At 37.3% G+C, this 18,918-nt stretch overlaps 1 protein-coding gene across 1 annotated transcript in view; it reads right to left on the bottom strand.

Moving 5' to 3' along the window:
- Positions 1-18,918, bottom strand: part of ITPKC (inositol-trisphosphate 3-kinase C) — a 79,830-nt gene that overhangs the window by 25,410 nt on the left and 35,502 nt on the right. Inside the window, exon 2 of the mRNA XM_053721783.1 lies at positions 1,053-1,152. Coding sequence (XP_053577758.1) covers positions 1,053-1,152 — 100 coding nt within the window. The remainder of the gene's footprint in view (positions 1-1,052; positions 1,153-18,918) is intronic.

Here is an 18,918-nt window from a genome sequence, read left to right as displayed (position 1 = left end):
TATCCTTTGGCAAAGAGTAACCATAGGTCAGCTCAGGAGCTTTAGCCATCTAGCAGCTGTGTGTGCAATAATGTTTGTAACAATGTTATACATAGTTGCTACAGACACTATGACAGTTTGCAACTGTGTAGAACGTTGTTTTTAACACTTTCCTGATGACGAAGGACACGTGCACACTTCTAAACTCACCTAGGATTACCGGGAGAACTTCAGCTAAATTTATATTATAAAAAAAATTGGAGAGTTGTTTAACCCTTTGAGTGCTAAGCACTTTCCCACTTGGGTGCTAAGCTGTTTTAAAGGGACACTCAAGTCAAAATTAAACTTTAATTATTCAGATACAGCAGCAATTTTAAACTACTTTCCGATTTACTTCCATTAAAAAAAAGTGCAGTCTTTTTATATTTAAACTTTTTAAATCACCAGCTCCTACATTTGATGGCTGTCACATGGTACGTGTATGCATTTGTGATTGGCTGATGGCTGTCACATGGTACAGGGGGAGTGGAAATAGACATAACTTAAAATTGTCATAAAAAAAAATCTACTATTCATTTGAAGTTCAGACTAAGTGCTATTGCATTGTCTTGTTATCTTGCATTTGTTGATTATACAAATCTACTGTGTTGACTGTTCCTTTAAGGTTTTTTTTAACTTTTTTCTTTTTTTCCAGATCCCCAAGACTTACACTGTTGGAAAGGTTATGCGATTACCTTTCCACCGGTGGGTCTTGGGGGTCTGTAGCTGTTTAGATGTCTGACATACAGGCTTCTAAGCAGCATGCCCCCTGCTCCTATACTTAACATTGTGAATTTTAAATAAAGTTGCGCGATGATATCATCACGTCACCGCGCATAACGTGAAGCCCCGGTGATGCCTGTCACTATGCAGGCCCAATCGCTGGGGTAGGAGCTGGTGGGAGACCCCAGATTTCCCTCAAGGTGGGAGAGTGCTAGCCACTGCATGCTTTACCGGAATCGTGCTAGACTAATTTTGACTTTACTGTCCCTTTAATACTGCAAAGAATGATTCACCCTCTTACACTCCGTTACCTGCATGCCCAGCAAGCTGAATCCATGGATATTGTTTCTTGAAGGACACCACAAATGGTGACCAGTGGACCATGGTCTTTAGCTTCTTCCAGGACCGGTTCTGTAAAAGAAATAAGAAATAAATAAACACACTGCAGTACGGTGTATTCACCTAATCCTAACATAATGGTTCTCAATGCCCATTGATAAGTAAAGGGACATGAAACAAAATTTGGGGTTTCATGTCCTTTTAAAGGGACATAAAACCAAACTTTTTCTTCAATGATTCCAATAGAGCATACAGTTTTAACCAACTTTCCAATTCACTTCTAGTATCTAATTTGCTTTGTTCACTTGGTATACTTTGTTGAAGAGCATTCTTAGGTAGGCTTAGAAGCAGCAAGTTCATTACTGTGAGCGTCCTGCCGATTGGTGGCTGTACATATATTCCCCTCCAGTCATTGGCATACCTGATGTGCTCAGCTAGCTCCCAGCTAGCTTTAACAAAGGATACCAAGATAATGAAGCAAATTTAATTATAGAAGTAAATGGGGAAGATATTTAAAACTATATGCGCTCTCTTGAACTGTAAAAGAAAGAGATTGGGTTTCATGTCCCTTTAATGCTCACTATTGGTGAATGATAAATGAATACAGAGGACTTTTCTTCATACAGACAAAAATAAATGGCAGCTGTCATCATAATAATTGTGAAATCTAAATAATTGGCAACAATTTTGAAGTAGACAATTGTTGCTTTTTATGAGAAGTAGCCTTAGGTAAAATGTGCAATGGACCATGTTTCTATGGAACAAACTGTGCTACCTATAGCAGACATCCTCAAAATTAGCCCTCCAGGGGTTTTGGAACTACATGAACATCATGGGAAATGTAGTTCCAAAACCTCTGGAGGGCCAAGTTTGAGGATGTCCGACCTAAAGGGATCAGCATTAGGGAAGCCCTGTTTGGATCAGGTTACTTTCAAGCTAGGGAAGGCATCTACACATCGTATTCTATGGGCTCGGTTCATCAAGCCTTGTCCTGTCTGTATTTATCAAGCAAAGGTCATCAGATTGCTGCTTCCCTAACCTCTTCGCAACCTCTTAGGTGGAGAATTTCAATCTCTTCGGTCTGATCTGACCGGAGAGATTGACGGCTCCTTCCCGCGCGTGATTGGCTGTGCGCGTGCAGAGTTGTGCAATGGTGGAACGTGTGCAATGGTGGAATTCCGCCAACGGAATGTACGCCCCTGTCTGCCGACGCTTGATAAATCAAGCCCTATGTATAGCTAGAGAAGATTGTGTCACATGTTCATAAGGAAGACCATTACTCCTTGTGTTCATAATGAACTAGAAATGCCCTAAACATATGTATCATGTTTGTACTGAGCTGTTGAGGTGTTGGTACTTTATCAGTGTTCTCCCCAGGACCTATTAAGGGCCGGATTACGAGTTGAGTGCAAAATATTGCTTACGAGAAAGCAATATTTGCACTCAACATTTGTGTGCGCTGGTATTATAAGTGCGGTGCAGTGCATGAAGCGTGCTTCAATAGGCTCCAATGGGAGCCTCATACTCATGCCGTCAGACACAGCATGAGAACCAGCGCAGCAAAGGGGGTAAATTGCACAGTGATGGTCCGCAATTTTAAATATATATGTATTTGAATATATATTTATGTGTTAATGTGTATATACACATATTAACCCACATATATACAGTATGTATATAATCATTTACATATATTTTTACAGGGAACACACAGTTCCCATATAACGATATGTAAAGGCACTTTTCAGTGCCTTTTTTTTCACCCCTCAGCCGCCACTTTAAGCCCCATATAACCGCTTTTTGCAGTTACTTTATTATAAAATAAAGATGCTACCATTTTTTTTTTAAAGAATACTATATTGAAATTTGGGGCCAATTGGAGGACTTTTAGAAAATTACCCAAAGATCTGATCTCTGGTTAATTTTCAGAGTGCTAATTGCTACTGCGAGCTTGCGGAAGCAATAACCAGCCACTTGTAATGGCTGGTTATTTATTGCGCGCCCACAAACTGTCAATTTTGTCAGTTTGCGGGTGCACGATAAATTAGTGCTCCACTTGTAATCTAGCACTTAATGGGGACACCACCCGGCTGACTTTACTGATCACCTGGATAAAATTTAAGCTAAATTAAATTAAACTAAAATGCAATCAATTTTTGTTGCACAAATTATCATTCAATCAAGTGTTGTTAAATTATGCAATTTATGTGTGCTTTGCATGGCTTAAAGTGATGGTAAACGTTCTACTTTTTATAATTAGATCCCAAATGGAAACAATATTTTAGATGGAGTTTAAAGGGACAGTCTACACCAGAATATTTATTGTTTTAAAAGATAGATCATCTTTATTACCCATTCCCCAGTTTTGCATAACCAACATGGTTATATTAATACACTTTTTACTTCTGTGATTACCTTGTATCTAAGCTTCTGCAAACTGCCCCCTTATGGTAGTTCTTTTGACAGACTTGCATTTTAGCCAATCGGTGCCCTCTCATAAGTAAGCACAATGTTATCTATATGGCACACATGAACTACCACCCTCTAGCTGTGAAAATGGTCAAATGCACTGAGGTGAGAGGTGGCCTTCAAGGGCTTAGAAATTAGCATATAAACCTCCTAGGTTTAGTTTTCAACTAAGAATACCAAGAGAACAAAGCAAAATTGGTGATAGATGTAAATTTGAAAATTTACTTAGGAGTCAACTGTACAATTGTTTTGGAAGGCAGGTTTCGAATTGGAAAAGCCCTGGCTCAAAGGCATTGTCCAAGCCCAGTTCTGCAGATCAAATTAATTTAAAGGGACAGTCTAGTCCAGTGCTCAACAAATCTGTTTAAAGGTTAGGAGCCAGTAACAATATTTAGGAGCCAGGCATATTTTTAGAAGATAGAATTCTAGGAGTCAATGGCTCCCTGGCTCCTGGATTTGTCGAGCCCTGGTCTAGTCAAAATTCTTCCTATTTCAAACTTTCTAATTTACTCCTATTATACATTTTTCTTCATTCTCTTGGTATCTTTATTTGAAAAGGCAAGAATGTAGGCTTAGGAGTCGGCCCATTTTTGGTTCAGCACCTGGGTAGCGCTTGCTTATTGGTGGCTAAATGTAAACCAAAAATAGGCTGGCTCCTAAGCTTTACATTCCTGTTTTTTCAAATAAAGATACCAAAGAGAACAAAGAAAAACTAATAATAGGAGTACATTATAAAGTTGCTTAACATTGCATGCTCTATCTGAATCATGAAAGTTTAATTTGGCTAGACTATCCCTTTAATGCTATAAAAGAGACTTCTACATATTAATTTCTATTGTGAGAAGAACATAATATACGAAAGGTTTTGTCTAGCTCGCTATATATATATTTTTTTTTTTTAAGGGGTTGGCAAATTTATATAAACTAGCAAGCAAGAATATTGAGGAACTAGTCACACAATATTAGGAAGTACGAACATTTTTATAAGTAGAATAATCCAAAAAGTCAGGTGCCAGAAACAACATATTAGGAGCCAAGAATCTCTGGCACCAGGAATTTGTCAAGCCCTGCTTTATACCAATAGAGATCTTCTCTATGTCAAACTGAACATGAAACACTTAAAGGGACGTGAAAGACAAAATTAAAAAACGTTCATAGATCAGAGAAAGCATGATAGTTTAAGACACTCATTTACTTCCATAATCAAATGTACATTGTTCTCCTGGTATCCTCTGGTAAAAAAAAAAAGGATACCTAGATAGGATCAACAGCAGCAATGCACTACTAGGGGCTAGCTGGTGATTGGTGGCTACATACTTTTCCTTTTATCATTGGCTCACCAGCTAGCTCCCAGTAGTGCATTGTTGCTTTGTAGCTGACTTTAATTATGTGTTTAACCACATTGCATGAGTTAAACACAGTTATATGCAAGCAATTGGATACATTAGAGCATTTTCTTTTCCCACTTTATGTCCTTTTAATTTCAAAATAGTTCCTTTAGAGCTAGCAAAGACCACTACATCATTTGTTCAGAATATATTCAAGTCTACCTCTAGTATGTAGTATGTTAGTGCTCGACAAATCTGTTTAAAAATTAGGAGCCAGTAACAATATTTAGGAGCCAGACAGATTTTTAGGAGCCAGACAGAGGTAATTGCATATAGATATATGGAGAATAACTCAAAAAGTTAGGATATGTGCATAGTATTTTACTTCTGTCTTCCAATTCTCTAAAGTATCCTGCTTCTATCTAAATAAGAATAACTTGATACTAGAAAAATACATGGATAGGTCCTTACTGATGGCTCCTATGTTTGATAGGAGCCGGCTAGTGAGCTAATATACAGTAATATTCATTATGAGCAAAACATAATCCCAAGGATACTCATATGGTATTAAAGAAACCTATAGCTAAGGAAGATATTTCTATAATATGCATATAACAAACACGTAAAAGCAGCCGAATATTAAAACCCGAATTGCAGTGGAATGCACCTGGATGTCCACGTTTAATACCCAAAATGGAAATAAAATACACTTGGATTTGGAAACTCTGGCAGCAGAGAATATACCGCAACAAGAAGATTTCTAATTAAATTGAATACCTAAGGGTTGTGCATGCTTGGTAAATAGGAAAGGGTCACAATTTCCTCTACATGCACATAAAATGTATTACTAAACTGGTGGAACAGGGGAAGCAAGGTACACACAAACTAAATGAGTTTGTCTATTCCCAGAGGGTTTGAAAACAAAACATTTAACTCAAGTCTTAGGTATGAGGAACTTCTAACAATTAACAGTACAAAAAAAAATGCAGAGCATATATATATATACACACACAATGTTATCGAACATGCTTTGTAAACTATAAATAAAGCTTTAAACCAGTTTATTTTCAGACGCATTTTACAAAACACGCTCCAGATTTATGACACGTACTTAACCTGCTCCCAAAATAAGTTTGTTATCCGACAGAATTTTGTGTCATCTAATCGACAACAAAATATTATTCCTAATACACTCGTTTTATTAATTGGCTGGGAGTTTGTGCTGATTGTGGACCAATCTCTCAAAGCAAAACATTTTTGGACTGAACCTTGTTCTCATGAGTTTTGAAGACTGGTCAGTCTGGCAAATCAGGACTAAGAAAGCATGTGATCAGTTTGGCAAACATTTGTACCAAAATCAAGAAACCCACTGACCACAGAAACTTTTGAGGTTTATGACTAATATGACGTTTTGCAAGTCCCAGTGACTTCTTGAAATCCCATAAACAACTCAAAGGATTATTTATTGGAAAAGAACCAAAACTACTATCAAAACATCTGTCTTGTACAAACATGTTGCTAAAGACAGATCAGAGCACAGCTGCTTCTCTGAAAGAGACAGGACAGTTTGGAAGATGCTGTCTGTAGAAAAATAAAAGGCACGGCTTTTACTGGTATTTAGACCACACTACCTGATCTGTGGATAAATCCATCCTCATTTAGCCTAGACGTGTTGAGACTTGGAGTAATGCGCATCTATGGAGTGTCGGTAAACTGTATTGAGGAAACCCCCCCACACAAAAAAAGCTGTGCAAATCACTTCTTAATAGAAAAAAACATCCTATTGTGAGTGTCTTAAACACAGTTTCAATAAAGGACAAAGTCCTAAATCCACTTTACAGCACACGTGAGATGCTGGTTGCTTCCGCTGGTCTGTGACTTTTTCCTATTAAGGTGCAGGGTTTAAAGGTGGAGATTGAGGCATGTAACTGAACACATATACTCAATTTATTTTACGTTTTGACACAAAAGAGGGGGAAAATGCAAAATAACAAATTAAGGGAATACTAAAAAATGTATTAAATGAATACTTTTTTTTGATTATTTTATGGGGATTTCAAAATAAAGATTGGGAGCACTTCTAATCATAGATTAGTACAATAGACAATATATTTTGGGTTAAACCTAATTTGCCCCTTTCCTACCAGAAAAAGAATCCATAATTCAGAAACATACAAAAAAAATTGAATTCAGCCAAAATCCTCTGCGGTTTTGGCCTATTTTGTAAAGAGGAATGTGGAAGAGGAAAATGCAATATGAGAAGGGAAAAACTGAAACAAGGAAGCATGTATATACAAGAAAAGTCAGATGACTTTACAAGTAGGAAGGTTACTGGAGATGAGACATGGAGTCAATTTCAGACAACTGTAAAAAAAAATCCTGCTGTACAAGAACAAAGTTCACAAGTCCCGATAGGTATGCAGAAAACAAACAGATAAACGAACAAAGAGAAAAAAAAAATCCAAGAATGAACAACATAAAAATGGTCCTTTGAACAAAAGTATATTGTATTGGTGCAGTTTTATATTGTTGTAAAATAAAGCTCTACTACGATAACTGGTCCCTTACAAACAGAAATAACTGACACTTCCTTCTGACGCTCAGTGTTTGTCAAAGAGACCATTTATAGACCACTCAATCTGATTGTCTTAACACAAAGACATCTTTGTAGAAACGTCCAAAACTTATAGACACGTTAATTTGGCACCGGAAAGGCGAACTCAATAGTATGTTTCACTACGTCAATGTTGATCGTACAAGACATTTAAGGGCACATTTTTGTCAGGACTTTGGAGTAAAATTGAATTAAAATGATGTCTTCTTTAATTAAAAAAAATAAAATAAAAATCCCACAGCCAGTTTATACACCAATATATCAGCCACGCCATAAGATACCTTAAATATCTGGATATGTCCATCATCTAAATATCTTAAAGAATGAAACGTTAGTCCACTAAAACATGTAGTCATCTAATTATAATCTTTTTGAACACTCTATAATTACCAAATACAACCATAACCTAGGCGGACGTTGGTTGATGGTTCTACACCCAAAATCTTGAAGTACCTTCTGTTTAAAATGCAAACTAGTAGTTCTTCAGCCTTTAGATGTAGGTTTTGTGATATCCCAAAGGACACGTACAAAGGTCTGTGACAAAAGTAGTAACAAATCATAGTTAATGGCAACTCCAGCGCATACGTTTTCTCAAATACCCACCCTTTCTTATTTGCTCTTCTCAAGTCACCAAATGATTGCCCTGTGCTTATGCAAAGGTGACCTCCATTGAGGCAGAAAGGAATACAGGAGGAGAAAATCCTTACGTCAACAGGACTACAGAAATATTAACATCGCCGTACTGTCCCTATTGTTTGTTCGTTAGGGACAATATTGACAAAAAGCTTTAACCAACCACAAAAGGAGGAACAACCCTTTGTATGCTAATAGAAGACACAGACCCAGGTCAAAGGGGGAAAATCCATGTTATTTTTTTTTTTATCTGACATCTTTAACGGATCTAGGTCTACCGCATTATTCTAACCTGATTTACAAAATGCAATTCCAGTTTTTAATATCTGTTGTTAAGCAAGGAAGCGCGAAAGCCAAAAATTGCTGTAGACATTACTTGATGATCCTTTGTACTTGCTCATTTAATTAAAGGGATTAAAAACACATATCTAATTTAATAGCATTAATTATGGAATCTTACTGTGGGCTCACATCCATTCCCCAAACAAACTAGTTTAGGCGTCTTGCCTTCTATTTTTAGTATCTCATTAACCAGTTCAATTAATGCGGATATTTCCTCCTAAACAAACGTCCTTTTCAACGCAGGCTATTTCTTAAAGACAAAGAGAGTACTATTTAGCTTAAAAAAGTACAGTTGGGGAGAGAGTGTTTCCTAGCTCTATGCCACACAGATAAAAAAAAAAAAGTCCAGCTCAATAGCTTTCAAACTCTATGCGGACAACAAAAAAATAAAAATAAAACACATACACCAATTAAAGACAGATTATACACATCTATTATCCATATGTCTAGTAATTTTAGCTTTAAAGGGTCACTATAGTGTAAAATAACCCGTGAAAAATTGCCACTTAGGAGCCACAAAAAAAACAACTGCCACGGCCAATGGGACAGTCAAACAGCTGGGTCATGGGACTGCCATTCCTAATTGGCTAACAGCCAACTCCACTCAGGTTCAACAGCTCTCTGCGCCTTCTGATGAGTATTTTAACCGTGTTTGAACCTTTTGCAGTGGTTAAAAGCATAAAGTTGCAGGGTCACTACTGCTAAAATAACACGCTCTCCTTTTTCTCATTATCTTGGCCTTTTAAAATGTTTTATTTATTGTCTTCTAAATGCACTATGTCTGCTTGTATTTTCTTTATAATAACGTTTAATCAAATGTAACTCCAAATGATAAACTCGGATTATATTCACTGGTCCTGTGCTCTAATGAAGGAAGTTGCAAACAAACAAAATCTGTAGTCTTAACAATATTGCATGACAAAGATAAATACTTCCTTCCCCAGACTTGATTGACCTTGTAACAAAAAAGCAAGTATTTACACTGAAATGCTTCATTTTCCGATACTACGCATATCATTTTGCATAACAATTTGTGCCTTAAAGGGGCATATTACTCAAATATTTTCTGTGTTTTATCTAAAGGAGAATGTTTAAAAATGCATTGCAGTGCTTCCTTTTGTATTTTTTTTTTAATAAATGACTGTTCCTGTGCTCAATACGAAAGAAACAATTTGGGTTTCATATCTCTAATTACTTTATATAGTGAATTCAACTCAATTCAACTTAAAAGGGACATTATACACTAGTTTTTTTCTTTGCATAAATGTTTTGTAGATGATCCATTTATATAGCCCATCTGGGAGCGTTTTTGTAACAATGTATAGTTTTACTTATTTTTTTAATAACATTGTGCTGATTTTTAGACTCCTAACCAAGCCCCAAAGTTTTAGATGCATACTAATGTCTACAGACTTGCTTCTGTTTGTATAATGGGTCTTTACATATGCAGGGATGGGGGGAGGTTCTGCTATCAGCCCATATCAGTGGGCGTCCCATCCTAACCTAATCAACAGTGCTAAATTGGGAGCTTCTAAGTAAGTTTTTAAAAGGTTATATACAGGATTTTTTTTATCAGTATCTGTGCATATTCTTCTTTATAGCAGTGTCTATTACATGCAGTTAAATGAAAATTGGTGTATACTGCCCCTTTAACATACATAGCCAAACTAAACCACTTTTTTAAAAGGGACAGTATAGCAAGTTAAACTTTCATGATTAGGATAGAGCATATAATGTAAACAACTTTCCAATTTACTTATATTATCTATTTGCTGAGTTCTCTTTGTTGAGTGGCATATCTAGGTAGTCTCAGGAGCAGCAGTGCACTACTGGGAGCAAGCTGATTGATGGCTACACACGTCTCTCCTCATTTGCTCGCCTGATGTGTTCAGCTAACTCCCAGTAGTGCTTGCTGCTCCTTTAACAAAGGATACCAAAAGAATATAGCAATTTGATAATAAAAGTAAATTGGAAAGTGGTTTAAAATTGTGTGCTCTGTGCAAACCAAAAAAAAAAAAAAAAACTATTTGAGTTTCATGTCCCTTTAACTTCCTCAATCCTGTAGTATCTGTTTTAACATATTTCTGCATATTTTGTTTGTTTTGGTTTATTTGTACAGATCATCTACGTATCTGCATGACTACTGACGCCTATGGATTCCCTCCGAGAGTAAATCAGCGCACAACTGCTCTTTCCAGTGACTGACAAAGTATTTTTGTCCCCTGACAAGATGAGGTGCAAAGATTACTGCAGCTAAACATTGCTTGGCTTACGAGTACAAGTAACTACAATTTGGCTGTCGTACACATACATCCTCTGAGGACATTAGCCCCCTCCCCACTCTTTCTATACCACAGATGTATGACTCAATTTTCCATTGTGGTTTGATTGTGGTTTTTGCAAACTGATGAAGTGCAAAGCTATTGAAAATCCTCAAAGCGAGACATTTCTGCAAAAAGGTTTACGCTGCGCCAGAACACACCTATCCGTGCTACACTTGCAGACAATATAGTCGTTAGTAGCACAATTTTGTGTGACTGTTTATATTGATGGATTTTTTTTCCCAAGTAAAATAATTGCACAACACTAAGGACCTTGATCTAAAACAATGAGATGCAATATAAACTGGCAAGCTGATAAGCTTGGGAGATAATACGGAAAAAAACAAAAACACACACACAGAAAATTTCTACTAATATTTCCCTAAAATGATGAGTAATTTCTATTTGGCTCTAGAATTGAAAACATGTAATTTTATATGCTGGCTGATTTAAAATATCTAGGTTTCTAGCACACACAATCAAATTATATATATATATATATATATATATATATATATATATATATATATATATATATATATATATATATATATATATATTCTTTTTTGTGTGTAAGAGTACACTACAATAGAAAAAAGGGATTCTTTAATAATAAACTTCTTTAATTTTAGTCATGTAATTTTTATAATTATACACACGCACCCAAAAAATGTCTCCCCTTTCAATTGTTCCCAATGATCCATTTTATCTGCTGGAGAAATAGCTGATTTAGCCTGTGGTATCCATACCTATAGTAAAAGTTTGTATACTGGAGTCTAGGCCAGTGTTTTTCAACCAGTGTGCCGTGGCACACTAGTGTGCCGTGAGAGATCCTCAGGTGTGCCACGGCAGACTGACAACAGTGTGACATATTTTTTAAACTTTGCTTGTTTTTTACTCCCAGTGCAGGGGTAGTTTGTAGGAGGCATGGCATAACAGCACAATACATACAGTATGTGTATATGTGTATATATATATCCTGTATTAGGCTACAATGTGTGATTTTTTTTAAATTTTGGGATGGTGGTGTGCCACAGGATTTTTTAATGTAAAAAAGTGTGCCACGGCAAAAAAAAGGTTAAAAATCACTGGTCTAGGCTATTGACAGGCTATGTAAACACAACCAGCAGAAGAAATGACACTTTCAGTGGGGTGCAGTATATAGTTAAGTAATAAAATGATAATTTTCCATTGTTCTCTCTAACTATTGAGATTTGGTTTACAAACAGATATAAGATAAGGAAGCAAGTGTGTGTACACAAAGTGATAACATAATGAGATCTGATATTACCTGAAACTCAACCCATTGTAATAGACTATGGTTTAAAAGCACAAACCAGCTACTTCATATACACAAATAAACCTGAAAATGCAATTTCTCTGCAGCTGGTAGAACAAGTAATTGAAAATACATTTATATAAAAACTATTTTACAGTGTAACATAATATAACATAGTAGATGAGGTTGAAAAAAGACCGAAGTCCAGAGTTCAACACATACAAATCAAATATACTTAAAAAAAAAAAAAAAGTTCGAGTTGAGCTTAAAGGGACAGTCAACACCAGAATTTTTGTTGTTTAAAAAAATAGATAATGCCTTTATTACCCATTCCCCAGTTTTGCATAAACAATAGTTATATTAATATACTGTTTACCTCTGTGATTACCCTGTATCTAAGCATCTTCTGACAGCCCCCTGATCACATGATATTTTATTTATTATCTATTGACTTGCATTTTAGCCAATTAGTGCAGTGTCTGCCACAATCCACGGGCGTGCTCACAATGTTATCCATATGGTTTACCTGAACTCTCTCTCCCCTGTTGTGAAAAGCAAATACAAAAGCATGCAATAAAAGTCGGCCTTCAAGGGCTTAGAAATTATCATATGAGCCTTCCTAGGTTTAGCTTTCAACTAAGAATACCAAAAGAACAAAGTAAAATTGGTGATAAAAGTAAATTGGAAAGTTGTTTAAAATTACATGCCCTATTTGAAACTTGAAAGGTTTTTTTTGGACTTGACTGTCCCTTTAAATTAATCCCACTAAAAGGTGACCCCATTTAATACTAGCCATCATATCCATGAATTTTGTTTCTAGACAGAAATGTATCCAAACAATTTTTAAATGTATCTAGGGTATTGGCATTCACTACCTCCTTTGGTAATGAGTTCCACAATTTTATTGCTCTTACAGTGAAAAGTAATAAAATGATGTGTACTGTCCCTTTAAGCTAGAATTAGCTAATATTAATGTTTGTTTCACAAATTCTCATTAAATCAATTCATGTTAAATTATGCAATTATTTTTTGTTTTGGATAGCTTAAGTAACATTTGCAATATTATAAAATGTTCTGTTTATTTTTTATAAAGTATTAAATATTTCCAGGCGGGTGGCAATTATGAAGTAAGCGGGTAGGGACCCACTTACTTCATAATTGCCACCCAGATGGAAATATTTTCTGTGGAGAACACTGATGCGTGTGTATATTGTCCACTCTATGGCCAAACAGTATTTGTGAGAACGATTAAACATAAAAAGCAGACAGTATAGAGTTTCAGAATCTTTTAAAGGGACAGTAAAGTCAATAATAAAATCTTCATGATTCAGCAACTTTAAACACATTTTTCAATTTACTTTTATAATCTAATATGGTTCATTTTCCTGGTAGCCTTTGTTGAAAAGCATACTAAGGTGGGCTCATGAGAAGCAATGCACTACTGGGAGCTAGCTGGTGGCTGCACGTAAATGCCTCTTGTCAATGACTCACCCAATGTGTTCAGCAAGTTCTCAGTAGTGCATTGCTGCTCCTCCAACAAAGGATAGCAAGAGAATAGAGCAAATAATAGAAGTACATTGGAAAGTTGTATAAAATTGCATGCTCTATCTCAATCACAAACAGATAAATGTTGTTTCATGTCCCTTTAAATGTATTACACAAAAAAAGGTCTAACTATGCACTTTGGAAATGTGTTGCAATGCACTCTGTACTTTGCCTGCTTTGCCACTAGCCCCAGATAAGGTGCAGTACAGTCACTGGAATTACCAACCCCAATATACGCTGCACAGTGATTGGCTCATATACACAGGAGCTAATTTATATCTGTTTCTAATTGGCCACATTATAGGAGATAACGTGTGTGTGTGTGTGAGAGTGTCTGTGTGTGTGAAAGTGTGCATGTATGTGTGAGTGTGCATGTGTGTGAGTGTGCGCATGTGTGTGTGAAAGTGTGCGCATGTGTGTGTGAAAGTGTGCGCATGTGTATGTGTGAGTGTGTGTGTGAGTGTGCATGTGTGTGTACGAGAGTGTGTGAGTGTGCATCTGTGTGAGTCTGTTTGTGTGAAAGTGTGCATGTATGTGTGAGTGTGTGTGTGAGTGTGCATGTGTGTGTGAGTGTGCATGTGTGTGTGAGTGTGCATGTGTGTGTGAGTGTGCATGTGTGCATGTGTGTGTGTGAGTGTGTGTGTGTGCATGTGTGTGTGAGTGTGTGTGTGCATGTGTGTGTGAGTGTGTGTGTACGAGAGTGTGTGAGTGTGCATCTGTGTGAGTCTGTGTGTGAAAGTGTGCATGTATGTGTGAGTGTGTGTGCGAGTGTGCGTGTGTGTGAGTGTGCATGTGTGCGAGTATGCATGTGCCCGAGTGTGCATGTGCCCGAGTGTGCATGTGCCCGAGTGTGCATGTGCCCGAGTGTGCATGTGCCCGAGTGTGCATGTGCCCGAGTGTGCATGTGCCCGAGTGTGCATGTGCCCGAGTGTGCATGTGTGAGAGTGTGCATGTGTGAGAGTGTGCATGTGTGAGAGTGTGCATGTGTGAGAGTGTGCATGTGTGCGAGTTGAGTGTGCATGTGCGTGAGTGTGCATGTGCGTGAGTGTGCATGTGCGTGAGTGTGCATGTGTGTGAGTTGAGTGTGCATGTGTGTGAGTGTGCATGTGCGTGAGTGTGCATGTGCGTGAGTGTGCATGTGTGCGAGTTGAGTGTGCATGTGTGCGCCTCTGGACATGCAAAACAATGCAAATGCTGCTAATAAATTGTCACTTTAAAATGTTTTTAAAAGTGCATTCGCATTGAACAGAAGCGTTGCGCTCACAAGAGCGCACTTCCATAGGCTCCAATGGGAGCCTCTTTCTGATGCCGACAGAGACGGCACAGAACCTAAGTGCAGCGAAGGGGGTAAGTTGTGTAGCGATTGCAGCATTTTAAAATATATATGTATATGCCTATATACATATATATATATTTAATATGTGTATATACACATAAATATATATATGTATCTAGTCATATACATATATATTTACTGGAAGCAAACAGTTCCCATAGACCGAAATGTTAAGGGACTCTTTTAGTGCCGTTTTTTTTCCCCTAACACCGCACACCCGCCAACTTTAAAGCCCCAAAACCGACTAGTGCAGTTTTTTTTTTGTTTTTTTTTTAAATGCTACTTTTTTTTTAAAAAACTAAAAGGCGTTCTATTTTGAGGGCATTTTGGGGCACTTTAATAAAATTAACCAGAGATACTATATTGAAATTTGGGGCCAATTGGAGGACTTTTAGAAAATTACCCAAAGATCTGATCTCTGGTTAATTTTCTAAGCGCTAATTGCTACTGCAAGCTTGTGGTCGCAATAACCAGCTACTTGTAATGGCTGGTTATTTATCGGTCAGGCACATTTGCAGGCACACAATAATTTAGTGCTCCATTTGTAATCTAGCCCTTTTGCAGTGATTCATTTCGGATGCATGATTAAAAAATATTTTAAAATGTCCCTTTAAACATAAATTTAGTGTTACAGAATTTGACAGCACTTTATAAATACTACTACAACTAATAATAATGCCTTATACACAAACACTTAAGCACGGCAAAATATCTGCACAAAATAAGTGTTTGCAAAATTTGCATTGTTTTGCAATCCAGGTACAAACCACTTGCTGCACATATTGGCTCACCCATGTGCATTCCTGTTTCTGCAACAAAAAATGCCAAGAGAATGAAGCAAAATAAGATAATAGAAGTAATTTGGAAATTGCTTTCTCTATCTGAATCATGTAAGAAAATGTTTGGGGTTAATGTTTATATATTTTTTTATTAAGTTATTTGAAATAATAATTTATAAAATGATGTCTTACATTGCCCTACACCCCCTCCCTTCTAATCTTTGCTGTAGTATTTTGGACGTATAAAGTGGTCCAACTCGCTCTCTGCTTGGAAGAATACGAGCACCCGGAAACTCATAAAACAGGAATACAATAGCAATTATTATAGAAAAGCAAAGTAGATTTATTGCTTCAAATGTTCTATTTATATATCCTGAATGCTTTAGGCAACATTGTTTCCCCAGCAGTGAATCGCCAGCAGTATGCCAATTCACAGTTTACGTCCAACAGAAAGTTCCCAATGTCCCTATGGGACAGTAAAGTCAAAATTAAAAATTAAATGGATTGAATAGAGTAGGACATTTTAAATAACTTTCCAATTTACTTATATTATAAGTTTTGCTTAGTTCTCTTCATATCCTTTGTTAAAGAGTAATCCATAGATAAGTGTACACATATCTACAGCCATCTGGCAGCAGTGTTTGCAACATGCAGTGTTTTACAATGTTGCAAATACTGGTGCCATAGATTGCTAAAGACACGTGCACACTCCTAAGCTCCTATCAGCCTTCCCAGGTGTATGCTCCAACAAAAGATATTGAAAGAACAAAGTGTTGTGTTGATAATTTTGTTTTGTAATTCTCCCTATGGGCTCATCTAAAAGACACATAAGCGCACACCTCAGCTTAATGACTCAGATAGGTACACATAAGCGCACACCTCAGCTTAATGACCCATATAGGTACACATAAGCACACACCTCAGCTAAATGACCCATATAGGTACACATAAGCACACACCTCAGCTAAATGACCCATATATGTACACATAAGCGCACACCTCAGCTAAATGACCCATATAGGTACACATAAGCGCACACCTCAGCTAAATGACCCATATAGGTACACATAAGCGCACACCTCAGCTTAATGACCCATATAGGTACACATAAGCACACACCTCAGCTAAATGACCCATATAGGTACACATAAGCACACACCTCAGCTAAATGACCCATATATGTACACATAAGCGCACACCTCAGCTAAATGACCCATATAGGTACACATAAGCGCACACCTCAGCTAAATGACCCATATAGGTACACATAAGCACACACCTCAGCTTAATGACCCATATAGGTACACATAAGCACACACCTCAGCTAAATGACCCATATAGGTACACATAAGCACACACCTCAGCTAAATGACTCAGATAGGTACACATAAGCGCACACCTCAGCTTAATGACTCAGATAGGTACACATAAGCACACACCTCAGCTAAATGACCCATATATGTACACATAAGCACACACCTCAGCTAAATGACCCATATAGGTACACATAAGGAAACACCTCAGCTAAATGACCCATATAGGTACACATAAGCACACACCTCAGCTAAATGACCCATATATGTACACATAAGCGCACACCTCAGCTAAATGACCCATATAGGTACACATAAGCGCACACCTCAGCTTAATGACCCATATACAGTGGATATAAAAAGTCTACACACCCCTGTTAAAATGTCAGGTTTCTGTGATGTAAAAAAATGAGACAAAGATAAATCATTTCAGAACTTTTTCCACCTTTAATGTGACCTATAAACTGTACAACTCAATTGAAAAACAAACTGAAATGTTTTAGGTAGAGAGAAGAAAAATATAAAAATAAAATAATATGGTTGCATAAGTGTGCACACCCTTAAACTAATACTTTGTTGAAGCACCTTTTGATTTTATTACAGCAGTCTTTTTGGGTATGAGTCTATCAGCATGGCACATTTTGACTTTGCAAAAACACTCCAAATCTGTCAGATTGCGAGGGCATCTCCTGTGCACAGCCCTCTTCAGATCACCCCACAGATTTTTAATCGGATTCAGGTCTGGGCTCTGGCTGGGCCATTCCAAAACTTTAATCTTCTTCTGGTGAAGCCATTCCTTTGTTGATTTGGATGTATGCTTTGGGTCGTTGTCATGCTGAAAGATGAAGTTCCTCTTCATGTTCAGCTTTCTAGCAGAAGCCTGAAGATTTTGTGCCAATATTGTCTGGTATTTGGAACTGTTCATAATTCCCTCTACCTTGACTAAGGCCCCAGTTCCAGCTGAAGAAAAACAGCCCCAAAGCATGATGCTGCCACCACCATGCTTCACTGTGGGTATGGTGTTTTTGGTGATGTGCGGTGTTGTTTTTGCGCCAAACAAATCTTTTGGAATTATGGCCAAAAAGTTCAACTTTGGTTTCATCAGACCAGAAAACTTTTTCCCACATGCTTTTGGGAGACTTCAGATGTGTTTTTGAAAAATGTAGCCTGGCTTGGATGTTTTTCTTCATAAGAAAAGACTTTCGTCTTGCCACTCTACCCCATAGCCCAGACATCTGAAGAATATGTGAGATTGTTGTCACATGTACCACACAGCCAGTACTTGCCAGATATTCCTGCAGCTCCTTTAATGTTGCTGTAGGCCTCTTGGTAGCCTCCCAGACCAGTTTTCTTCTCGTCTTTTCATCAATTTTGGAGGGACATCCAGTTCTTGGTAATGTCACTGTTGCACCATATTTTCTCCACTTGATGATGACTGTCTTCACTGTTTTCCATGGTATATCTAAGGCCTTGGAAATTCTTTTGTACCCTTCTCCTGACTGATACCTTTTAACAATGAGATCCCTCTGATGCTTTGGAAGCTCTCTGTGGACCATGGCTTTTGCTGTGGGATGCACCTAAGAAAATATCAGGAAAGACCAACTAGAGCAGCTAAACTTTATTTGGGGTTAATCAGAGGCACTTTAAATGATGGCAGGTGTATGCCGACTCCTATTTATAACATGATTTTGAATGCGATTGCTTAATTCTGAACACAGCTACATCTCCACTTATGCAACCACATTTTAGTTTTTTTTTGTTTTCTTCCCTCCACCTAAAAGATTTCAGTTTGTTTTTCAATTGAGTTGTACAGTTTATAGGTCACATTAAAGGTGGAAAAAGTTCTGAAATGATTTATCTTTGTCTCATTTTTTTACAT

This window comes from Bombina bombina, chromosome 7 (genome assembly GCF_027579735.1).
Source record: "Bombina bombina isolate aBomBom1 chromosome 7, aBomBom1.pri, whole genome shotgun sequence".
Classification (NCBI taxonomy): Eukaryota; Metazoa; Chordata; class Amphibia; order Anura; family Bombinatoridae; genus Bombina; species Bombina bombina.
Note: the sequence above shows the minus strand (reverse complement) of the source record. Positions and strands in the feature narration are given on the sequence as shown.